General features: G+C 45.0%; 1 protein-coding gene and 1 long non-coding RNA gene across 3 annotated transcripts in view; both read left to right on the plus strand.

Annotated features, from left to right (window-relative positions):
- LOC128082448 (uncharacterized) overlaps positions 1-16469 on the plus strand; it is a 366886-nt gene extending 350417 nt beyond the window's left edge. For both annotated transcript variants that reach the window (XR_008207676.1, XR_008207677.1), the window contains 3 exons: positions 10727-10977; positions 11402-11540; positions 16349-16469. This is a non-coding gene — a long non-coding RNA (uncharacterized LOC128082448). The remainder of the gene's footprint in view (positions 1-10726; positions 10978-11401; positions 11541-16348) is intronic.
- A 6183-nt stretch (positions 16470-22652) lies between these two features.
- The window catches only part of TSHZ3 (teashirt zinc finger homeobox 3), a 62613-nt gene continuing 59808 nt past the window's right edge, over positions 22653-25457 (plus strand). The window contains exons 1-2 of the mRNA XM_052686577.1: positions 22653-22837; positions 24567-24826. Coding sequence (XP_052542537.1) covers positions 24787-24826 — 40 coding nt within the window. The 5' untranslated portion in view covers positions 22653-22837; positions 24567-24786. The remainder of the gene's footprint in view (positions 22838-24566; positions 24827-25457) is intronic.

Raw genomic sequence — 25457 nt, forward strand, 5'->3', positions numbered from 1 at the left:
TTAACTGGGGCTCCTAGTCCTTGCGTTGTGAGAGCCATTGAATAATTGCTTAGTATGTCAGTACGTCAGAAATAAGGTTTTTGAAATTAAAAACCTCTCTTGCATTTTTTAAGCTTTATGAAGAGGCAAGGTCCTCCTCTTGTGATTATTTTTGTGAACAAGGAAAAATTCAGCATAGTCCTCAACTGTGGGTCATAGGCTGATGAAATTGGAATTAACTACAGTAAAAGTAGTTTTATGGTGTTCGTACTATACTATGCAGATAAGTATCTCCTGTATTGTCCCCTCCTCATGTAACATCACAGAGCTATTGTCAGTTCCACAGGGTATGGAATAGTCTAAATCTAATGTCATGACCAATGGCACAACTGTGAAATTATAATTACAGTAATGGGAGGAAGAGGAATGGTCTGGCAAGTTAAATAACAAAAGACAGAATAGGACTCGGGTTTGAACAAGACACCTGAGTGTGAATGTAGAGCAGCATGCTGTAGGGTTACCTAGGATGTGAATTTAGTTTCTCAGAAACTTTGTAATTGCCACGTTCACAGGCCTACTCCCCAGTACCTGATAGAAATACTCTTGTTTCTCTTCCACTGGCATGTCAGTTATCTTGCATTTGCTTTTGGCTGAAAGCATATGAATGCTTGCAGTGGGGCCACTGTCCTTAGCTTCTCTGTGGCTTGCTTTGATCCAAACAATCTGCTCATATGCCTACACTGTCCACTTGTTGGCCTCACTGGTGTCTGTCCCGGCAGAGAAGGGGCCAATAGCTGTATTGGATTGTGTGGCATAACATGGGACAAACAGCACAGGACCAGCTCTTTTCCCCTCCTGCCATACTTCAGCCTGGGCAGGGGGTGCAGGAGAGGCGATGCCAGGCAGAGCCTTGCTTTCCCTCTCTGCAGGTGGACGTTACCCCGTCTCTTCTCTGTCTCTCCCAGTTCTATTTTACATCACTGTTGCTTTACAGCAGAAACAAAGAGCAGACCGGAGGATAAAATCACAACTGCTCTGAAAAAGCATGGTGTGTGGCAGTATTTGGAGCAGTGGCAGGAAGCTAAAAAAATATAAAAATAAAAAATTGATTGTAACCCAACAATCAAAATTAATGTAAGAATTTAATGCAAGGCAAGGTATGGTGGAACAAAGACTATTGGGGGTACTGTTTGTTTTCAATTATGACAATCAGTATTCAGCAGATAAAAAGAAACAGCAGCATAATGGTTTGCACTGAATTGTACGAAGAAACAGTAACTAACAAGTATCACAAAACATGTCACAAATCGATTGTTTTGAAAATATATTAAGTTTCTTTAAAAAAAGTAAAGATCAGAAAAGGAAGCGGCACAAGCAGGAAGAGACAGCACACAAAGATTTACTTCTGAGTGCTACAAAATATTGAACTAAAAATAACATTAAAGATGAAATTTTCAATGAATCTCAAGCTGGTAAATTCCCAAAGGCTGGGTCTGCCAAAGGCTCTGTTGGTTTCCTCTGTTCTTTTCTGTCTTTATTTAAATATTTTATACAGTTGTCTATGTTCATGTGTAGTGCGAACTGTCATTTATATTTCAGTCCACTCTAAAATGGATCTTAGACTATCTCAAGCTGTGCACTGCAGTGAGTAGTTTTGAACTGAGAGGTAAGTTGAAGTGGTAAGGACAAATGAAGACTGATATTTAATGTAGTTTTTGTGTACTTATATTTTGCTGTCATGTATTTTCCTTTAAAACTGATTTGTAATTTTATGGGTTTTGTGACATTAGGATAAGATGTGATGTGAGTATAGTTTCCATTTAGCAAATACATTGATGTATTTTTGAGTAGGAGTGGTTGACTGTGGGAATTCTGACCTTCAGGTTTCATGTTTAGCAACAACAACATGCAAGTTTAGATCTGCACTCTTGAATGCTCCTTTCTTTGGACTTACAGAGCAAATGTTTTAAAGCAAGCCACTCAACCTTATTTCAGATCCACTTCTGTGAGAGGCCCACAAGATGTGAATATCCTCTCATCTCCAGTGTCTTAGGAATGCAAAGCACACCTCAGCTAAGAAAATTGGGACTTGCCATGGAGCTGGGTTTGTCACCTTGGGACATATCCTTCCACCCATTTGTGCAGTGGGGCAAAGCAAAGAGCCCTTTTCTCTCCCCTGTAAAGACAAATTGCAGCTCTCAGGTGGCTGGAGCAGGGAGGAGGCTTCCTAATTGCTCCCCACAGGATGGAAGTCACCCAGGCCTGTGCTGGTGGACAGGGTGATGGGACCTGCTGCAGAGCACACACAGAAAGTGTTCCCTGAAGGGCGGTGCTGCTGAATCCTGGCCCAAAGGCAGTCCTGCTGCTGACATGTGGCACTGCCTGTGAGGTCAGGTAAGAGATGTAGAACTGTATGAAGGTGGGATTCTGCATTGTTTTTACACCAGGATGAACAAAGCATGTAGTGCTGACCTCAATTTCATCAGTACTTGTAAAAAAGAGAATTCTTGAGAAATAATGTTGCTTTCTTGCTTCTGAACTGAACAGTAAGTCATACAGAATAAAAATTTTAAATAATAGCTATTAGATTAGGAAGAATAAGAAGCTTTTACTTCTTGGACGCTTTGACTATTACAGAATTGATAAATTGCCACTGAAATACAAGCAGCTCTGCAATATGATAGATCAAAGTTCATTTTTTCCCTAACGCAGAGTTAAGATGAGCAGGCTTTCTTTTTGCCCATCTTCTTTGCAGATCAAAAACATTCCTTTCTTTTTATTTGAGTGATCAATTTACTAGAAGAGTCCAATATATATGTTGTGACTGTAGTAAAATTCTTATTCACAAGCCTTTAAGAAGTAATACAGCATGTTGGTTGGCATTATGCAAACCTCAGTACATCTCAGAACCACTGTTCAAAGTATATAGCATGTCTCTTCCACATGATACTGATACAAAGATAATTTATTATATTTCATAAAGTGATATTTCTTAAAGCATTCTGACCACACTATTTTTTAAAAAATCTCTTTTAAATAGTTCTTCTGCACTGAGGTAGCACAAAGACTTCAGAATATTGTGTTTTAATGGACTGTAATCCATAGAAAGTATTTGAATGACTAAAATGTAAATCTTGGAAAGCTGCTTTAAACCTATAGCTTTTTAGAAGTGTGTTAATTGCATCTCAGTTTAGGCAAAAGAGGTTTGTTTTTTATTTTTGTATAGATATTTTTGTGCATTAAGTATTTGTTATTATTTTATTAGCAAGTCTCAGTCCACTCTGTGATAATTCATATCTTCTCAAGTATGTAATGAATATGCAATGTTAAACACTTTTAAGCGCAGGAATTATGATGACATCCTCCAGAAAATATTCTAAATGTGTGATTTCCAGCCCACTAACCCACAAATAAGTTGTGTACAGGCTCCCATTGAGAACAAGCTCCTGTGGATCATCGGGTAAACACTGTCTAGCAGTAGAGCTGGGGGAGAGTGAGACATTTCCATTTTAAAATCAGTTCTGTAAAGAAAATCTTTATGTGGGTGTCTGCACATAAAGTGCTGCTGATCCTAGGTCAGACAGTGTGTGTACAGACTGTCATCGCAGCCTTTGTTCAAAGAGGAGGAAAATCCCACAGGTGGCCCTGTGAAAGGCTCAGCCTTGCACAGTACTCTGCAATCTGATCCAGCTGAACACTTAAGTGTGCACTTAGTGTTAAGCTTAAAGGACGATGTCTGCTTTGCTAAATGATCCAGGATCAAATGCATGTATTCCTGAAGGAGGTATGTAATGTGTGAAAATAAACTGTATGGAAAAGTATGTACAGGTAGCTAGATAGATAATTAGGGAAGCCAATGATTTCAGTTCAAGGAACACTTTCATTTACAGTATTTTGTTTCACATTAATCCTTCAGCAGTCTACCACAGTTAATATCTGGCCATGAAATTTTCATCTATGTCGTGTCTTTCTTTGAAACTTAGAGATTTACAGTCTCTCAGCCTGATTTATCTCATCTTGACGCTGATGACAAAAATCCCAGTTTTGCTTTTGAAGGGTATGATTGACTAGTTAACATTTATTTCAGCCTTGGAGAAGGACATCTTCCGTATTTTATAGATAAAGTACACCAAAATAAGATGAAGAGACTTTATCAATTTTGCTCAGTAAGTTAATGGCACAAAGTCATAGAACTAAGGATTCCTTGCCCTCTTCTCTTCACTGCTTTATGCTCTTTTGATAACGTGTTTGTATTTCCATAGCAATATTATTCTGGAACGTGGTAATGCAATAGTTTTGAAATATGCTTTTCATGTGATGTGTGGAAACATAAAATCTGTAGATATGCAGCATACATGGGTAGAAGAATTCATATTACAATATGTAGCTACAAGCATAATAAATGGAAATTGATGAAAAGGGAATCTTTCTACTGCTGGAATTTTAAAGAATTAGACAAATGTGCATAGCTCAAATAAGGCAGAATATTCTGCTTCTTGTCACAGAAAGAGCCATGAACATGTATCAGAAGAGCAAATCAGCTGCCGCTTGCTAAGTACCCTATGATTTTTCTTGACTGCTGCCGTTTGGGCCCTACCAAGTCCAGTACTTATGGTACAAATCAGGGATGCTAGTTCCTTCTTTTGTTGTTCTGCCTTTTGAAGGGATAGTCTTTCTTAGAAAAGACAGAAACTATAGCAATACAGTGCCGTCTCAGATAAATTTTTATTAATTCATTTGCTTTGCAAGAGGGAGCTAAATCAGTATAATTGTGGATTCTTGGTCCTGCGGGCAGAACAGAATCCCAGAAACATGACATTGTGTGCTATTTTTCTCTTATTTTTAAAGACAGTCTGCATAGTACAATATTAGGTGAAGCAAATCTTTGTAATTCACATGTTTATGCTGGGCATTTTTAATTATTGTTAGTAATGATGGTGTTATTATACTAAAAGTAGTGTTAGTGTGTGGTGGGAGTCCTTCCATAAGGCTGTATGCAGAAAGCTCATTAAAAGATAGCGTTCTGGAGATGATGCTCTATCTAACCGAAATCAGCAGGACATAGGAACTCCGTCGTGTAGGATGAATAACAAAAGAAAGGGCAGTTTACATTCTTTGATACATTTCTGCTCGATTAACCCCCAGTGGGACTTTACCCCTCCAGTCACATTCTTTTGTTCTTCTAATCTTCTTTTGTATTTGTTCACTGACCCCAAGCATGTATTTGACTTGTGACCCTATTTCTGTTAATAAAATACAGGCCATCTGACCAGCATTCACACCAATGAACTACAAGGTGATGATTACCTCATTGTAAGCGCCAGGAGCTAGCAGCAAACAGCAGTGTAGGGCTGGTGGTTGGGTGGGCTGAGGATAACCAACCAACACGGCTCAAGCAGTTCTGAACTGCAACTTCAAAAGCAAGAATAAGACGATAGTCTCCTTCAGAGTATTCAGTGCTGTCCATGGAAGAACTGTACATATCCTCACTTACTGTTCAGCTGTTAGTTGGTAATATTTAAGGGATTATGGCGAAACAAAAAACAATAATAGCTATAATGTGGAAATTTTCAGCATCTATATGGATGGTAGCTTATAAAATCAAGATTACTTTGTTTACATTTGGGATTATCAATAATAATTATATGCCTCATGAAAAGAAACCAACCACATCAACACTCATGGATAATAATTTCAGTACAGTATTTTGAGGCTAAATGAACACTGCAAAGCATAGGTGAACTCTTTCTAAGCAAAGTATTATTTGTTTTTAAAGCACCAGCAGAAGTGTTGATTTTTTTTTCAAGAAGAAAATACACAGTAATGAACTTACTAATGATTTCACCAGATCTGTAAACCATGAGGTCTTATGAGAAAGCCCTGTTAATTGTGTGTTACATGAAAAAATCATGCCAAAGCCATTTGTCAGATATGTAATCTGTGGCTCTGTTTTGTGACAGGAAGCCATTATTTCCACTGAAAAAACAAATCCGTTAAATTTGAACTATTAGATTACAGCAGGGTTAAGGCTGCTTCTGTGCTGTAGAGTCACATCAGGGTCACGGCTCGGTTCTAGAGATGTACTGCAAGAGCTTCATATCTGATTAAGACAAAAAACTGATAAAAATGTAATGCAGACTAACAATATGGAATTATCTGATGCAGTTTGGGGGGGTAGGGGCAGGGGGTATAACATCATTCAGTTTATTTGCATATGTTTGTTCTTTCTACTGAAATCAATCTCTTTGAAGGAAGCAAGAAAACTTTAGAAAAAGAAAATATTATTAATTCTGGTAAGAGAACACAGAAGAAAATCTTTAGTAAACATTTCTTTTCCAGTGTTGATTATCATTCTGTCTAATGTTTATTTTCATAATTTTCTTTGATCCAAGCACTAATAACAATAAAGTTGACTCTGTTTCTTTGAACTAGCACAACTATGCTATGGCCAAATTTGGAGGAAATTTTTAAGTGGCTTTTTGTTTTACTCCCAAGCCACACAACAGATTTATAGGGTAAATATTTGCATAGCTCACACCCTCATCTGTTTAGGAATGCTTCTATGGCTAACAGTAATTTACCTGCTTTGGGCCTCTGTCAGGCTTTTTGGGAAAGGCTATGGGCTGTAAATGTCCAGGCATGTACTAAGCAGCAGTCAAGAGAGCCCGTGGCTCAAGGCTTTGAATCATGGTGCTGTGCTATGGAAGTTGCTGAAGTTCATAGGGACAGCCCACCTGCCCTGGACTTCCCTCCCAGCCCTGCAGCAGGGCAGCAGGCAGAGGCAGGGCAGGGACTGCAGAGGACCAGGCCTGTACTGCTTGGGGTCTCTGCATGAGGGGACAGGAAAAATCTTTGCTGAGCACGGGTTGGATTTCTCCCCAGTCCTCTTCCATAAGAAATTTGGAAAATTCGTATGTACTACAGACTTAGAGAGAATTACATTCCTAATGTAAGTGTTATGCAATTGTAAAATTTGTGCTTGCTATTTATCAGCCTCACTCTGTCAGTTACAGAAGGAAGCATATGCTGGATCAGCTCCCTGTTTGTTGTTGTCGGTTTTCTTTTTTCTTAGTTTTTGGAGGACAAGATACTAAAGCATGAGACATTCTCATGATCTCTAAGAGTTGCTGTTTTTCTGTTTGTCCCAATGCTTAGACTAGCTGAACAAGAGGCTCTGATCTAAAGATTGATTACCTCTGTGAACAGGTCCAAGTTTTATTCTTAAATCAGCCAGCATGTGGTTGATGACAGGGACAAAGCCGACCCTCATCCCTCCCTAAGCAAATCATCTTACCCTGTACTGTAGTTTGACCAGATTATAATTTCACCATTAAAATAAATGTCAGAATTTCCCCTGGCTTCAGCTGGAGTTGGGTTTGGCCATCAGCTTCTAAGTGCAGATGGTCTGCTGCAGGGCTTGTTTTTAAATCCAGAGGTGTGCAAGTGCTTCCACAGATTATAAAAATATAAATGAATACAAATAATGTGAATTCTGGTGTTGCTAAAAAGAATCATTAGAACATGGGTGTGTTTAAGAATAGATCAGGACTAATTCCTGTGACTGCAGGTGGCTGGCACTTGAGCAAGGCTGAATATTTAAGTTATGAACTGTATAGACAATTTGGGCTGTATCTTTTCTCCTTTTTAATCTCTTTTTCTCTCTCTCTTTTTTTTCTTTTTTTAATTTTTATTTATTTATTTATTTATTTGTACATATTAAAAATGCAAAATAGAAAAAAAAAAGAAGTTGTTAGCTTCTGTCTTTTGTCCTGGACAAAATACTGTATTTCTGCTCCTAGAGGATGGATTCCTCAGAAGGTACCTAAGGACTCCTGTGTAAATGTGCAAAAGTGCTTCCCTTAACAGAAAATCATCACAGCTGTGCATGCAAACAAAAAGGAAAGGTTGTTCAGTTCCTTTGTTGTTTTGTCTCTTTTTTTTTTTTCTTTTCAGCTTAGGAAAACAGAAATATCAGAACTGATCTGTACAGTTCACTTTCACATAAGTACACCTAAGAATATGGGACTGGAAAAAACCACACTGCTTCAGGCTGCTTCCTAGATTGCTGGCAACTGTACTGTGGCATAGGTACAAAATGGGCAGAATGGGCCCAGTTCCTCTGTAGATGCCCCTGTAAGCAAAAGTAGGAAACAGGGAGTTACAGAATGCCCATTTCTCAGTGGATGAGAATTCCAAAACGTAGGGTCTTTAAATTCTTACACAGTGAACATGAAATTACAGTAAGGATTTCATAATTTCATCAGCAGGCTTTGAAAGATAGTTGTGTGGAGAGCGAGGAGAGGAGTATTTGAAAGTGAGCAAATGTATTTTGCATTGTTCAACCCAATGTTGTTGTTCACTTTTTTACCTTTTAAAAATTTAAAAACAAACAAGAAAACAATATAGCAGTGCTCACTTGCTGGAAAAAGCTCTCACTATTTATTTTCACCATAAAATCCAGGACTTTGGCATACATAAGCAGAGTCCCTTGGATTCTCTAACCCCTGAGACTACCTGGCTTGCAGGATAATTCAGAGCTAAGCACAGAATTGTGTGCAGCTTTCTTCTCTCCTCCCTTTTTGAATAAACATTTCTACTCCACATTTCTGCAGAGGTGTAGACAGAGCAGAACCATCTGTCTGAGCCTGCAGAAGTCTGAAACAGCAGTGAGAGGTATATTGCTTGAAAACCAAATAGTTTTTCTATGTCATGCTGAAAACTCAACAGGTTACAGCTTAGAATAAGTGAGAATCCACCTAAGAGTAGTGCATGGCATGGCATGGCACAGCGAAGAATCTGGTGTTGTTTTAGCTATCTAGATTGATTGATGTAGATGTTAAATGACAGATTTGAGATTTTTGTGATTACATGCTTTTTCACTGTTGGCCCAAAAATGGACCTTTAGTGGGTGTAAAGTTTTTGTGATGCTTGGCAAAGGATGCAGCCGATGTTCTAGCTTATGTACATTGCTGGAGAGCCGTAAGCAGTCCTCCTAAAAACAGCTCTCCAGCAGGATTCTTGTACTCTTCTCAGCTGAGGACTGAGACATGGCTTGTGCTTCGAGATCATGTTTTATATAGTCCCACAGTAATTCTTTTTCCTTTATCTCCATTAATTTTCCTTTGCCAGTTCTGGTCTGTTCTCTTCTGCTCAGCAGGGGGTGTTTTTGTTCTTTTTCTCCGTTGCTATTAATTTTCCTATAACACAACTGTCTACTATATTTGCATAGCATCCGCCATCGAGATACTAAGATAGTTTTCAAGTACATTAAATTCCACATTTTAAAACAGTAATAAAAGGCTTTTGCTAAATAAATATATAAAGCTGCTCACAGATCATGCAACAAGGAAACCAAATACAGAGCTCAAGTTCCTGGAACTTGGGAGGACAAAGGAGCAGTTTACTAAACAGCCTTTTCCCAACACTCAGAGCTCTGATAATCCTTAGAGGAAATAATAAATCTTTCTCTTTTTTGCTCTTCCCTGCGTTTCTTTTGTTGTTTCTGATTTTAAAGAAATGACGAGTGTAGGTACTACTTAGAAGGCAATTCCTGGATGTTTCTGGTAGTCCAATCAAGGGACAAGACTGTGAATAGGAAAGGGAGGTGATCAATTCGTCCTGTAAAGGAATTAAAAGCGGAAATCCTTTGTAAGAAAAAGAGTGGCTGGGATTATAGCTGCATGCTTTCACTAATGACTTTGCAAACATTTAGTCAGAGAGAACCTGGAAATCAAGTTGCACTTTATTTAATATTCAGATAAGGACCATTCACCTGCTGTTAAGCTACAACATCTACAATCATTCTTTGAATACTGATAATTATATGAAGCAGACTCCCCTAGAGGCTGGTAGTCTAGTCTGGATTCACCTGGAATACAAAGATGAATAATATTGCATATTACATGCTCCCAAGTAGTTGCAATTTATAGAAATGTCCATTTATGCTCTTGAAAAAAAAAAAAAAAAAAAGCATATTTCCCTTGGGTTATGTTATACAGTGATAAAAATCTATGTGTGGGACTGCTTGGCTTATAACTCCTAGTATGCCTGTTGCTGATTAATCAATAAACAAATAAAGCATCATATTTAGCCAGCTATCTCACTACAAGACTATAAAATAGAAAATGTTAAAAAAAAAAAAAAAAAAAAAAAGTGTACCTTGCCATAGAGAAAGGTTAAGCAGAGACATGTGAAATGAGTTTCAGAAGTGGCACACAAATGGCTCAGAGTAGGTGTGTGTATACATTTTTAAAAGATGAGGAGTGTTATGAATGTGCTCTGTTAGCTTCCTCCTTCCCTTCTCTTTCTCCCATCAGGTGCCTTGTCCTTGCTCTCCCCTCTCATTTGCTGATGGCTGATAACACCTTATCTCCACCAGGGAAGCAACTGGGAAGTTTGCTCCTTCCTCACTAAGCTGAGGGTATAATTAGAACAACGCACCTGCTCAGTCCTCCAGTGACTCAGTTAGTCTACATCCATGTCAAAATCCATGCTGTGAGGGTAATTTGATCATCTCACTTACTTTTTCATATACTTTATGTGAATAAGCCACCAGAACAAGCCTTTGTTGCTTTGGTTCAGTTTAATCTCACAAATTTGTGTCACTTCTTTGTTTCTAGAAGAATTTTATCATTTGATCTCATGGTTACACTTTAGTAGACTTTAGTACATATTTTATTTCCCTCTCCAGAATATAAAATTCCATCTTGTGTCAAAATATTCTTATTAGTATCTATTTATATTTCAGAGATACTTAGAATCTTCAGCTGCTGAGAGCAGGATCTTGTTGTACAAGATGATACAGAGGCACACAATAAAGGACTGCTGGTCCCAGGAGCCTGGCAAGCTAAGCAAGGGGAGAGAAGAAATATCACCACTGTTTTACAAATGGAAATATGGAAAACCAGAGCTCTGAGAATCTGTGCAACTCATTGCAGTGTCACACAGCAATATTGGCAAGGGAATTCTGTCAAAGTCCAGAATCAGTGCATACTAAAGGTGGGTATAAACCCTGTTTTCTTGACAAGCATCAATATAAGCTCAAATAAATTACAGGTGGGTTGTGATATCATTTGCACACTGAGCATGCCAAGGCTCCCTGGGTCTCCTCTGCGGCTATTTCTCCCCCAGCTCCATCCTTCAAAGCAGCAGATACTGCTTTTTGATGCTGTCCTCTTAGACTTATAGAAGTTAGTCTACCACTGCTTCCTCTAGCACTTAACAAAAATTTACCTCTGGCCCTGAGATGCCACAGCAGTATCAAATCTCTCTGACTGCAGCAGCTTCCAGGCACAGCAGAGAGACACCAAAGGTCCTTTAGTTTCTCCTTCCAAGCACCCAAGGAGTAATGCAATTGTTTTGTCCTTGAACGTAGCCTGGAATCTCTTGCATTAGAGTACTTTTCCTCTGCTCTTCCCAGCAGACCCTGTAATCCTGGGGAAGCGGTAGCAAGCAGGGGGTATTCACTCAAGACCAAGCAGTGGAGAAGCGCGTTGATATTCCCTGAAGACAAAATAAACCGAGTGGAAAGTTCACTGTCTTCCTTTTGAAGATGACTGAAGGTAGGAGGGGAGATTGCCAGGACTGAGGGTGGGTGGCAGCAGGCACAGAGCTGCTTGCAGCCCCCAGACCTTCAAGGCCATGGCAAACATTTCCAACACAGCCTGCTGAGTTCTGTTTGCAAAACTGTTGAGCTAAACTCTTTACCAATGCTGACTGCACTGCTGTAATGCTGCCTTCTGACTTAAAACCAGTTTGGGCTAATTGTTAAGGATCAGATAACAGGAAAATATTTCTATTTGACAGTCTACTATTTTTCAATTGTTCCTCTGTTACATATCTAAGTAAACATTTGTTCCACTTATCATTTCTGAGCAAAAGACATGAATCATTTGACTAGTAAAACCACAACGACAGCTGTTGCTTATTAGAAACAGTCATCTTGTTCAAGGGCCTGCTATGAAGGGGTTCTTCAGGAAACTGTTTCTGCTTTTAGTGCTTTACAGTGTAATGAAAGCAGAGTTGCAGAAATTAGGGCATTTTTATTTCACTCGTGATTGGCAAAACACACAGGCACACACAAACAGAGCAGTTGTTACAGCTGAGCTAGAAGCCTGCAAGAAAATGGAAAATACTCATTGAAGAGTACAGCTAATGATATAATATTATCTTCTTTGCCTTATGGTTTTCTACAATATAGGTCAAACAAAGTGGGTTCTAAGGTTTCCTTTGTGATTAGGTTATATCATTTTGGATTTGGGATTTGGTATTGGATAAATTCTGTATACTAGTTATAAATCCTCTACCAGATATATATTTTTGCCTAGATCTTAGGAACAAATTAATTCTGGATTTGTAAATACCCCTAGAAGCCAGTCAGTGAACCAGTGATGACAACAATACTACTTTCAGATAAAGCTTCTCCAGCCAATGGTAGAGGAAAAAAAAAAATTATATATATATATATATAAGTAAGATCGGCATAAGAGAATGCTATGAAATTGTTTTTAATTGAATGAAAGAAAATTAGGAAAGTAAAGCTGTGCCAGAAGGAATTTGTGAAATAAGTGAAACTGAGGCAGGTGAGATGCAAAGATTTTTCTTTCTAGGATGTTGCTACAAATGCCTTGTAGAGCATAAAGGCAGAAATGTGTTTATTCCTGTGACTGCATTAAAAAAAAAAAAAAGTATTCAACAGATGCCCTAACACTTAGGCATTTTTTCAGACAAATCACTAGACTGACAAACCCAGAATGATGCCTTTATCACCAGGTTTGAAGGGAGAAGCCAATGAGCATAGAAGCTGCACTGATACCAGCAGAAGAGAGGAGTGGGACATTCAGAGCAATTGAGAAATACTACCAAGCAGTGTGCTCTGCTGGTAAATAGGAGCATTCGTGGTTTTGTGACTTTGTTGTTTTTGTGTTCCAAAACACTAAATTCAGAAGAGTGGGGAAAAAAAACAATTGTGGGATTATGGCAAAAGAAAAGGAAAGTAGGACAGAGGAATGGCAGAGAGAAGCTTGTAAGTGAGGAGACAAAGCTGAGGTTTATTATGAGTTAGAAATCTGCAAAACTGTCACCAATTCAGAAACTGCATTAAGCGAGGCTTCTAAAGATCACATCCTGCCCTTCATTCACCCTCGCAGCACTCACTGATGGGAGTCAGCACTTCACTGCAGCTGGGTATTTAGAAGTCATTTGTTCTGTGTAACATGCCCGTTCTTACTAATCTTAGTCAAGTAAGTAGTCCATCCTCATGTGTCATCCCACGGAAGTCAAATGTGCTATTAGCATAAGTGATGATTACTTATCCGTGTGAGGTCTTGTGGGGTTGGGTCTTTCAGCATTGGAATACTTGACATGGCAGTCTTTCTATTATAATTTAATAAAATGGGGCCCAATTCAGCTCAGAGATGCCCTAGGGAGTCAGCTGGACTTAAATGGTGCTTAGGCCTTTGACTGGACCTCTGCAAAGCCTGAATTTCATTGAGTGAATACTAATTACTCAGAAGGAGGGTTATTAAATTATAGGCTCAGTTCTTTACTGTTGCTCAGAGCATGGTACCTTTCGAGTGCTTGAGCAAGTTAATGTACTGGACACAGAAGAAGGTTCTTGTGAGATTGCTTTCCTGATAAAACAAGGATTGAAGAAATGTTGTTAATAATTAGAGTATTTATAGATGTTGGTGAGCAAATTTCATTCCATAAAAATACTGTACAGTAAAAAACCGGACAGTATATATTTATATCAAAATGAAAACCTCTCTTGGAGCTGTGTAGATGGAAAAGGTATAACAAAATCTACCTCAAAGCCAGTGGAAATCTTCCTATTGATTTTGATGAGCTCTGAATTAAGCCCTCACAGGACCAGCACACGTAGGGGCCTTGACACATCACAGTCTTGGGTGACTGGGTGAGGCAGTGGAATCAGTGAGCAGCTGGGACATGGAACAGTTCCCCCAGCCAGCTGCCTTGTGCAAGGAGGAATCAATCAGTTCGTCTCTCGTGTCACAGGCTGAGCACATGATTTTTAAAGGATTACTTGTATGTCTAACAGCTGATGTTCTCCCTCTTTTTAATTTATTTGTGTCTTATTGTTCTTCACCTGCTTTCTGACCAGCTATTGGCCTCAGAGTAGCTCCTGTTCTGTGTGAACCTTCATTCTAAAACCCTGCAGGTTCTCAAAGCATTTTCATTGTACGTGAATATTGTGGGACTTCCTTGTCACCTTTGTGACCATCTCCTTAATTCATAGATCTCCTGATTCCTAAAGTGTAATGGAGAAAGAAAAATTTTGTATCATCTTTTCCTAACCAACTAGCTCCTGCATCTGCTCTTTGCTGCACGCAATCTGCTGTAGTTACAGAGAGCGTGACTAGTTCTCTCTGTGACCCCACAAGACTTTAAACAAACAAACAAAACAAAACAGATATTTGAAAATGTCTTCACTGATAGGAGAAAAAATATTGCTGTTAAACTCAGAGGGTTTGGCACACTAGACTATGAGTGATATAATGGACCCGTTATAGCATTTGATCTTTATCTTTGCTTGCTATTCCTATTAAAACGATTTGCTGGTTTTATGTCTATTTCACTTTCAGCTTCCCAATCAGGTGTCCGGGAAAAATTGCGTTCATTAGCTGTTACATAAATTGTTTGCCAAATCATGCATATTAAAGGCATATATGCAGATCAGTCCTGTAACATCACACATATAAAATGTATTTTATACAGTGCATCACTTAGACTTATTGAAAGACTAAAATCTGCATACTAAATGGCAGGTATGCCCTCAGTAAATTAACAGAGAATCTTCATTGTCAATGTTAATCAAACAGCACTTTAAAAACTCTTCTTTTATCATTGTCTCAACAGTGTTTTTCTCCTGTTAGATTTAAAAACAAGCTCAGGCATTTTTAAAGCTTAGATCCCTTTGTGTACCAATGCCCTCATGCAACCCAAGAAAGAACGAGCCAACTCCAGCCAGCTGTAATCCATATAGAATCAATAGGGCTTTTTCTTAGTAAAATTAAAAACTTTCCAGAAAAAAAAAAAAAAGCAACAATGAAACAAACCCCTTGCCTAATCAGCTTTAAAAAGATTCCAACATCTTTACATGTCAACCTGCATGCTTAAATTGAGGACTTTTTTATTTACTAGCTGTCTGAGAACTTGATTTTTCTTCATTTTCCCATTAGCGAGGCAGTTTAGGCAGCAGAATTCCTGTATTCCTCTCACTGGAGTAGCACAGAAAAAAAATCATTTGATTCCAGCGGATAGTAGTTGATTTCATTATCGTATTAGAGAAAATAAAGATTACAATTCCGAATTACTTTGCCTGCAGTCCACACACTAACCATATAAATGGCAATATGTGGAAAAGTTGACTACATCATAAAAAATTAACTTCCTGCAAGGATTTTCTTGAATTGGTTTCAAAAGAATCCTCCATTTGGCATCTTTCCTGTACTGAATTTCTGGAGGGTAACTGCATTATGTGCATGTAAAACATGAGAAAGGAAACGTTCACTGAACTCCTTCTTTCTGTTACCAAATGTGACTGTAGTACGTTGTTTGCGTTTAAAACAGTTGCCTCAAAGCTAAATTCTGTGATTATGCGCTTATATGTGCGTGCATTATAAGATAACCACTAACAGAAAGTGAAACACTGTTCTCTTTCACTTGCTGCTGAGTGACAAAGGTTGCACTTAATGATAATTTGAATATTCTGCCAGCAGCTGATGATATTCTGTCCCTGCCAAACTAAATAAATAAATAAATAAATGCTTCCCTCTCCTACAGTAAATGCCCTGTAAGTCTATAGAAAACAAATTAGGAATGCGTTATTCTCAATGAAAAAAGTCTCCATGAGAGGTATAATTTTATTTTTCTTTAGCGCACGGAATAACATAAATCAAAAGAAGCAATAGTCTACCTTGTGTTTTGACTAGTTTGACCCTCTTCAACCCCTGCCAATTTTTATCTCATTTTTGTTTAACTTTGTACATCAGAGTTTAATTTTAAACCTGGTCCTGAAGACAGTGATGTATAGGGTACATCAAGTATAGCTTAAATTACCCTCTCCCCAGTGATTTGAAGTTGAGGGGAGGGTCCTACTCCACAGCAGGGTGGGAAAGAGAAATGGTCAGATGTTGCCCTTTGAACCTGACCACCCTCAGCTACAGAAACGTTTATGCCAGAACATCATTTATTGATTTTATTATATTTTAGGATCTCTTAAAACTGTTGGTGAAGTTTGCCGTATATTAATTTTTGACACATGCATATAAAAACAGAAATACGGGTTGAGCAGAAACTATAAATATAGACAACACTGCCCAATAAACTTACATCCTTTCACTTACAGGTTTCCATTTCAGCCAATCCTTCCGAGCAGTCTGTCTTTGGAAATAAATGTTACCCCTCTGATAAGCTAACCAATTTGAAGATTAAAGCTGCATTTGAGGATTAAAGTTTTTCTTATTTGATTATTGTTGTGTCTTGTAGCAATAGAAGATAAATATTAATAAAATGTTGAAGTCCAATTCTGTTTCCTTTACCCTTTGAGCATTTTAAACAATGAGCCTGCACAAATTAGGCAGGATTTGGCCCTTACACTCGGCACTGCCTGCTCTGTTTTATCAGTCCACTAAGAGTAAGTCTCCCGTGAAATGTTACATGTACCCGGCCAGCTCACAAACCCACTGCTGCCACAGAAAACTCCCGCTGATGGGTAGCTCTGAAAACTCGCTGTCCAATTATATACCACAGAGCTATGTATGTGTTTTTATCGAGGAGAAGAAAAACCACAAGAAGCGCTCTACAGCAGACCACAAAATGGGTTTGGCACCTGTGTCTCCTTGGGGCCAAAGTTTGGGAGCTATGTTATCGCGGGGCCGGCTGACCCCAGGGAGCGGCGCTGACCTTGTCTTGCACACAGAAGTCTATCGCTATGGCTCCCCCGAGAGCGCAGCCAGCTGCAAACTGCTGCCATGATTAACCCTTATGTGCTGGAGACGTAACGTCAAGTCATGGTAATAAAGCTTTCACTGCATAACAGATCTCTTGCTTTGTAAATTGTTGCTCTTATCAGCTGCACTCTCGGATGTTATCCCTTTTCTGTGAAGCATGACTGCTGTGTTGCTCACTGGAAAGGCTACCGGATCTATACAGTCTGTGATATTTATTCAATTGCTTTGGAGAGCAGTGCAGAAAATGTGTTTTGTTTAAACTAGAAGTGCAGTGTGTGAAAACAGATGAAAAAAAAAAAAAAACCAGAAAGAGAAATTCTCATACATATGAAGCAATATATTAATTAAAATCCAGAATGCCTCCAGCAGATTTGAATCCAGGAACACCAGATTTGCTATAGCAGACAACTGTGTTGTTTCACCGAGTCCAGATTCCTGTTTGTGGAAGTAATTTACACCCAACGTTTGTAAAAATGCAAACCTCAAGCCTGTGACGTACCTGGACAATTACAGAGCTTTGCCATTCGGCTGGAAACAGAGCGATCAGCGCTCACACAACAGGCATAAGCTGGGTAAGTCTTATTGTGTCATGCACTTCAAATACAAGAGCTAACTGTGCTCTCTGCTTTGCAGAGAAGTCAGTGGAAGCTGCGAGCGTCCATCAGCCTGCGATCCCAGCTTGCGGGGCTGAACAGGGCGCAGACCTCCTCAGCACCACAGAGCCGTCACCTCAGCGTGCTGCCGGCCCTGCAGCCCTGCCCTTGCCAGCGCTTTGGCCACATCAGGGCTGGGAAGGAAGAGGTGGCCTTAATGTATGCCGTGGGACAGCGCGATGTTATCTGCTCCAATGTGAGAGGAGCGGGAGCCCATCTGTGCTGCTGGCACTGTGAGGGCTCAGCTCCTGAGCCTTGTCTGCACCGGGCCCACTGCTGAGCTCTGTGAGGGGATTCAGAATGCTGCAGCCCATCCCAGTGGCAGCTCTGCGATCCCTGGGAGCAGAAGGCCTGGCACACCAGGAGCAGGTCAGTCAGGCTGCGGGTCTGGAGTTTGGTGGTTGTGGTCCTTAGTTGGCCCTGTCATGTGTCCTGTCCCTGAGGAACCAAGGCCTAGTGCCGTCCTTACTGTGGGGGTTTTGCTGTTCCCCACCAACAGAGAAACACTCTGGGCTGGTGGTGCTCTGCTGATGGGCACCTGGCCCAGCTGCCTGAAAGGCCTGGCAGACAGACCCTGTACGGCCTGAGGCAGCCAGAGTCATGTCAGCCGAGCTGCTCTCAGTGGCATGGCGAATATTTTCCTCAGGGCCTGCAGAGGAAAAGCACTGGGGCTGGCCGTCCCTTCCCACCTCCCTGTGCCACAGTTGTAACACCAACATCTGTAGTTAAAAAATGCCGTCAGACCCTGCAGCTCTTACGTGGCACCTGTGTGTGTGTCAGAGAGCTGCAGCTGTGCCGGCAGCTCCCACCTGCCCTCCCATCCCTTCTCCCCACCCACAGGGTACTGCGGCTGGTTGGTGACTCAAAAACAGCAGAAAGCAGTGAGTTTGGTGAAATTATCTTGAGGTTATTTTGTTCCCTCATGAGGTTTGGGTGTAAAGGGAGCTTCTAGTATATTAACTCCCATTAATTTTAAGCCTCTACTGTTGATAGGATTTGCATATGGAAAGGAAGAGGATTGACCTTTAAATTCATTAAATAAAGCAAAATTTTAAAATAATTGTAGTTAAAAGCATTAGTGCGGTGAAAAATACAAGAACAAATACATAGACATCAGTATCCGGGCTTTTGGTAATGCTAATGAGCAAATTATTGCAGGGGAAGATTTGCATCACTGGAATACGTGTTCTAGCCTCCATACTGATGTATGTGATGTGGGGTTATCTTTGTAGGGCTCCTCTTTCAGAACACATTTTCCTCATATAAAATAGCCTCCTCTTAACTCCCACTGGGGACTGCCTTATAAATGAGGAAGCAGTCCTCAAGGGATTGGCTTGGCTAAAAAAGTGTGTTATTTAAAAACAAGAACAAAAACTTATTAGAATATTAAGCAATATAATTAGCTCATTTCTTTTTTTTTTTAATCTTAAAAAAAAAAAATGTATAGCCAAGTTTTAATTAAACACGTTCACTGGATGTTTGAGTTGTGTAAGAATGAGAAAATTTTGCTGTGTTTTAGAGTGATGAGTGCTTCAGTTTCAGATCCTTGCTCTGATCACTGCAGTCTGGCGCAGCTGCAGTACAGAGGATAAGGGGGTTCTCCTCCTGTCCCAGGCCCCATTCTGCCCCAGAGGGGCACAGTGAGACCAGGAAGGGGGTGGACGTGTTCCCTTTGCATGGGAAGGAACACAGGTTGCCTGTACCAGAACTGGCTAAGTGGTCAAAGTAGTGTTGTCCCCACTGCTAAATGCTGATTTACACGTGCTGAAAGGCTTCCACTGCCCTCACAGCAAGTTATGGAAGGTATAATTGGATTAGTAACACGGCATCGCTTTTCAGGTCTGGTTGGTGAGAACTGCTGCCCCGTGGCCCCAGATCTCTGGTGCTGGCTGCTCCTCGGGCCTTAACCCACCTGTGGCGCTGCTTCCTTGCACGGTTCCCTGCAGAGTGCTCCGCAGTGAGCGGGCAGAGCTTGCTGCAGGCTCAGGGGAATATTGGTTGGTATTCAGCAATACTTCGTTAAGCAGCAGGGTCCAGTAATCCAACTGTTTGTGCTGCTCCTGCCCTGCCCCAGGCCCGCCCCAGTTGGACGAGGTGGAATTGGTCAGGTTCCTCTTCTCAGAGCCCCGCTGATGTCATCTTTTGGATGCAGCTCTGAGCATCTGAGGTTGGTGAAATTAAATAAGGTGCAAGCATCCTTTGGTCTGTGGCTCTCTGCCTTTAGAACAATTACTCCCGGTAACCTTACCAATAGTGTATTAAGGAAAAAAAACCTTCGTAAAAGAACTTAGTGTTGTGATGGAGCTCTGCTTGATATTAGAACAATTACGAAGCAGATGCACCCACTCCAAGCAAAGTGACCTTTTCATCAAGTTGCAAAACATTAAAGGTTAAGGGATGTTTGAAAGGAAGTTAATACTTTTAAAACAGTAGAAAAAAAATGCTGTTCTTTCAAGACCTGACTGAGCCAGTGAGAAACTTCCAGTAGTAATTTAAGTAACTCTTACAATAGAAAGATGGAAAGTATTTTATACCGTCTATTTTATTTTAAAATTGGAAGAGCTTTTTTAGAGAAGGAATGGGATTTGATAACAAGAATTAACCCACGGAAGAAGCCCGCACTGAAGCCGGTTAATTGCGATTTTTAAGTCACGTTTCTTTCTCTCTCCATTGTGTACCGATGACACGAGAACAAAGAGAGCGAATCAATGCCGGTGTCACACTTGCTCGGTTTCCACCACCCTCCTGACCCGGCCGTGCCAACCGGGACCCGCCGGTGCTTGATGCATCTCGGCCCTGGTCACGGGCGGATCGCGGGGCCGCTGCTGCCCACGTCCCGTAGCGGCGGAGCGGCACCGGGCGCCAGGGGCAGAGCGAGGTTCTTTTGGTGACGGCTGGACGCCTTTTTCTTTTCTTTAGTATTTTTTAAGAGAAACTTGCCTGTCTTAACGCAAACGCTATATGTAAATTAGTAAAATAGCCGCCTAGGGAAGAAGTTTCTGCGGGAAGAAAGGAGGGATCTAGCAGGAGAATCTCCGCGCCGGGCTTTTTCCCGCTGCAGGATGTATCTGGGCACAACCAAATCTCCCTGCCGTGAGGTCACAGGCGCTCTCAAGGGCACGGCCGCACTTGCCGGGCAGCGCCGACCCCCGGGTGATGCAGGGAGCAGGCGGGGATCCCTTTCCCCCCGATTCGGCCCCGCCGATGTCTCCCGCCTCTCCCCAGCGCCGGGGCTGCACGGAGGAGCTTCCCGAGCCGGAGCGGGGCCAACTTCTTGCGGGCGGGCTGCGCTGAGCCCTGTGCGCACAATGGCTGCGGTTGGCACACGGGGGGATGGAGGGGGAGTTTCAGGCTCTGTAACTAATTTTCATAAAGGGTTTTCCTACTGCCCAAGTGAACACATTACGCTACAGTAGCTCTGAATGGTATCGCTCCTTTCCTTCAGAGCAGCGGCTGATTGTTTCTTCAGAGACCCCCAAGTCCTTTTCAAGGAGAAAAAAAAAAAGAAGTGATAATTCAGTGGGACGGCAGATCTCAGTGCACCTCGCACCGTCCCCAAAAAGTGCTGCTGTGAGCGCGGAGGCGGCGGGCGGGGCGGCCCGGGCCGGGCGGGGCCGAGTGGGGCAGCCCCGACCCCCCCGGCTCAGCGGGCGGCATGAGCCGCGGCTCTCCAGCCGCCCAACTTCAGCTCCGGCCGCAGCGGCTGCGGGTCGCGCTCCGGCCCCGCCGGTGCCAGGGGAAAGGCCGCGGGGAGGGACGGGTCTCGCTTTGCCGGTGCGCAGCCCACGGGGCTGCGGGGAGGGGCGGGTTGGGGCTAAGGGTTCGCTCACGGGGCTGGAGGAGCTGCCCGGCCCCCGCTGGCCCAGTTTTGGCGTTCCGGGGTGCGATGCGTGGCAGAACTGGGAAAGTCCTCCGGGTAATTTGCAGCCAAAACATCTGGTTCGTTACAGCGCAGCTACCGGACTGAGCCAAACAAACTTTGCTGCTGTGTAAATTCACTTACCCAAACAATTTACATTCAAGCAAAGATTTTAGCCCGAAGAAAAACTTTTATTCATTTGTACTCAGGAGGTTTGGGAATTCGTAGGCATTTAAAAATAATTTTGCTCTAATAAAGTTATGTAGATATTACAAAATGCCTTTGTTCTCTCCTCAGATAATTGCTGCCGCTGTAATGGTTATTGACAACGCTTTGTATTGCACAAAAGCCGAGGATCGTTGTCGGGCGCGGGCAGCCGTGTTCTTAAACAAACTTGGCATAGGCGCGTCCGTCCCGGCAGCGCCGACGCGCGCCGCTCTTCCTTTGTTCCTCACCGGGCGAAGCCGCAGCGGCCCCCGCGCACCCGGGGGGCACCGGGCGCTCCCTGCAGCCGGCGCAGCCAGCGCTGCCGCCCGGCTCCGCTCCGCGCCTGCAGCGGGGCGGCTGAAGGCCCGGGCCCGGCGCTCGGTACGTCCCGCGGTTCCCGGCGAACCCCCGCCCTGCCCGGGGCTGAGCCAAGTTGGCGAACTTAGCCGGGGATCCCCGCTGGCCGCTGCCGCGCTGTCCGTGTGCGGGGCCCCCCGCGGCTCAGCCGCCGCCGCCGCCGTGCGGGGACGGGAGCGGACGGGCGGACGGGTAGCGATGGAGCTTGGGGCGGGCGCGGTGCCGAACGGGCGGGACGCTGAGCGGGGGTGGTCGTCTGACGGTGGGGACTGGGAAATAATCGGTAGCTGGCTTTGGAACTGCCGGGAAGGGCGAACTCAGCGCTGAGCCTTGTGTGTGGAGTCTTTGCAGATAGGGCCCGTGCAGCCATCGATTTTGTGCGTTTGTTTTGTAAGCGTTATGTTTGTAAATGTGACACTTAATACAATTACGGGTTCCGGCTCTCTGAAATAGACCGTGACCCCCGGAGAAGCTAATGCACGTGAAGGACTCCGTGCTTCCAGCTGAAATCCGTCCGATCGGAAGTTCAATAGATTTTTCTTCCTTAAAAAAAGAAGGGGGGAGGGGAGGGAGAGTACAGTTACCAACCAAACAGTTCCGCGGCTCAGTTCGGGCTGCGAGCGGGGCACGTGTGTGCGTGTTTGTGTGCGTGTGCGTGCCCGCTGAGCCGGCTCTGAGCGCGGAGCTGCCTGTATGGGGTCCAGGAGGCTCCTCGGCGGCAGTTCACCAAAATTTGACTTTTTCCCTATGAGCCCCACTGCCTTCCCGGGCCTTAAGAGAGCGAAGCGCGCGATTGGAAGCTCGGGGAGGTGAGCCCGGCCGGGGGGAGGGAGGCGGACGGAGAAAAGTTGCCACAACTCGCAGAGCCCCGAAGTGATGTTCGGCGGTTTCCTCGGGATGCTCCGCACCGGCGCACGGAGGGGCAGAGCGGGGCTGCGAGGGCCGAACGACGCATCCCCGGGGCTGCGTTCAGCGCTTCGGGGCAATTTCCTAATTTTTGACTCCAGGAGAGAGGAGGGCAGCGCGAGCTGAGCTCGGCACTCAGCTCCCCGCTTCCACCGCGCTGTCACCGCTCCGGAACGGAACGGGCGGCAGCGGCGATGGGGACGCAGGCGGACAGCGGGCCCGGCCCCGCGCACACACGGACAAGCGGACGCGGCCGGGACGGAGCCGGGCGCTGCGCTGACAGCTCGCCGCGCTGTTCGCCACAAACGTTTCCCCCGGCAGTACCAGTCTCCCGGGCACTACAGAAGCCGGCGGTTTATTTTCGCCCTACGCTCCGCGTTAAAACCATCGTCCCGTGACCGCCGCCGCTCAGCCCCCGCCCCGCGCACCGAAAGCGCAGCCCGGGGGGCGCGGGGACGCCGGATCCGCACCGTGCGGTGCTCGGAGCCATCGCGAGCGCGGAGCAGCAGGGGCGAGCGGAGGTGCTTTTGATCTTACCGTAACACTGAGATCATCATCTTTTTTTTTTTTTTTTTTTTTTTTAATTCCTCCCCCTGAACTTTAGGAAAAAATATATTTGCTACTGTTTTGTTTTGTTTTGTTTTGTTTTTTTTTTTCTCCCTCCTGCTGCCAATGCACGGGGGCTGCGGGAGGTGGCGGGGACCGCCGTGCCCCCACCCCACCCCATCCCATCCCATCCCATCCCATCCCAGCTCCGCGCCGCCCGCCCGGCCCGGCCCGGCCCTCCCGGCGCAGCGCGGCCCCGCCGCCGCCCAGGAGCGCCCAATCGAGCCCGCAGCGCATCGATCCGCCGCCGCTCGCCGAACGGAGCGCGGTGGCGGCTTGCCAGTGAACTTGGACCAAAAAAAAAAAAAAAAAAAACCCCCCTAAAAAAAAAGAAAAGACCCAAAATGCTCCGAAAAGAGAGAGAAAAGAAGGCGGCCTGCGAGCGGGCGCCCAGCAGAGCGGTGTGAGGGCGCTGCCCGCTGCCGCCCCGCGGCTGAAGGCGCTGCCGTTCACGGCTGCAGCGCCCCGCGGCCCCCCCAGCCCGCCCGCAGGCGCCAGCCAGGTGGGAGCCGCGGTCCCGGAGCGGGGCCGGGCCGAGGTGCGGAGCCGCCTCCCGTCACCTGGCGGGGTCGGGGCGGGGGGGCCGGGCCGAAGGGAACGCGGCGGGCGTGTGCGGAGCGGGGGGGCGGCGCCGAGCGGAGCGGCGGCGAAGTTGGGCGGCGGAGGGGGGGTCTGCGCCGCGCCGGGAGTTGCGGGAGCGCGGCGCCGCGTCCCTCGGGCGGGATGTTTGAGTGACGCTGCGATCGTCTCGTTTCCCTTCAAGCTGCGCCTGTTGCCGCCGCCGCTCTTCCAGCGCCGAGCCCGGAGCCGCGGAGCGCCGAGTGCCGGCTGCAGCTCTCCGAGTGCCGCCCGGTGCTGCCGGCCCCATGCCGTGAGCGGCCCCGCGCCGGGGCAGGCGGAGGGCGCGGGGCGGGGTGCGGCGCCGCGGGCTCTCCCCGGCCCTCCCGCCCGCGCACCTCTTCGGGGGGCTTCCCCTCCTCCTTCCTCCGGGGCGATTTGTCAAACTTCCCCCTCTTCTGCCAGCAGCAGCAGCAGCAGCAGCAGGGCTGTCCTCTCCTCTGTGCCGCCTCCTCCTCCTCCGCCGCCGCCTCCTCCTCCTCCTCCTCGGCATCGTGCATGCACAGCAACAAAAAATATATCCCCGACCCAGCCCTCGAGCCGAGACTGGAGCAGCGCAGCGGATCTCTGGGGCTAAAGCAACTCTTCCCACCCCCGCGCCGAGGCAGCCCCCCCCGCCGCCCGCAGCATGCCGAGGAGGAAGCAGCAGGCGCCCCGGCGCGCAGCAGGTACGGAACGGTACGGTGCGGTGCGGTACGGAGCCGCCGTCTCCGCTCGGCTCTCCCCTCCGTCCCCGCCGCGGCCCCGTTCGCACGTTGCACGCCCGGCTTTGCGGAGGAACTCTCGGTCTGACGGCTCGGCAGCGGAGGGGGGTGGGGGGGAGGGTATTTTCTTTCTTTCTTTTTTTTTTTTTTTGCCTTGGGGCTGCAGGGGTGGAGGCGCGTGGAAGCACTTTGGTACCCACTTCGCTGCGTCCCCAACTCTGCCCGCCGGCTGCCGGCAGCCGCGATGCGGGCAGGGCTGTGCACGCGTAGGGATGACTGGCTGCCGGCACTGGGGGAAGGAGCCCAGTGCTGTCCGCTTCCAGCCCGTACTTTGGCACCTACTTTGCTTCCATTCTTCTTCATCCCCTTCTCTCTCAGAAAAATGATTTGCGAAAGGCAGCCAAAATACTATATTTTATTTTTCTGTAAAAGAAGATAGCATATGTATAACTGCACGGCTTGTGTGAATGAAGTGGTGGAGACGAGGTGGCTCGGGAGCCCGGCCGTGTGAGTTGGAGCTCCGCGCCTTGAGTGGGGTCCTCCGCCCAACTTTTACTCTCTGCTCCTGTCTCTGATGCTGCTCTGCAGCTGCGGG

The sequence above is a fragment of the Tympanuchus pallidicinctus genome, unplaced genomic scaffold (genome assembly GCF_026119805.1).
Source record: "Tympanuchus pallidicinctus isolate F22 unplaced genomic scaffold, pur_lepc_1.0 scaffold22, whole genome shotgun sequence".
Taxonomy (NCBI): Eukaryota; Metazoa; Chordata; class Aves; order Galliformes; family Phasianidae; genus Tympanuchus; species Tympanuchus pallidicinctus.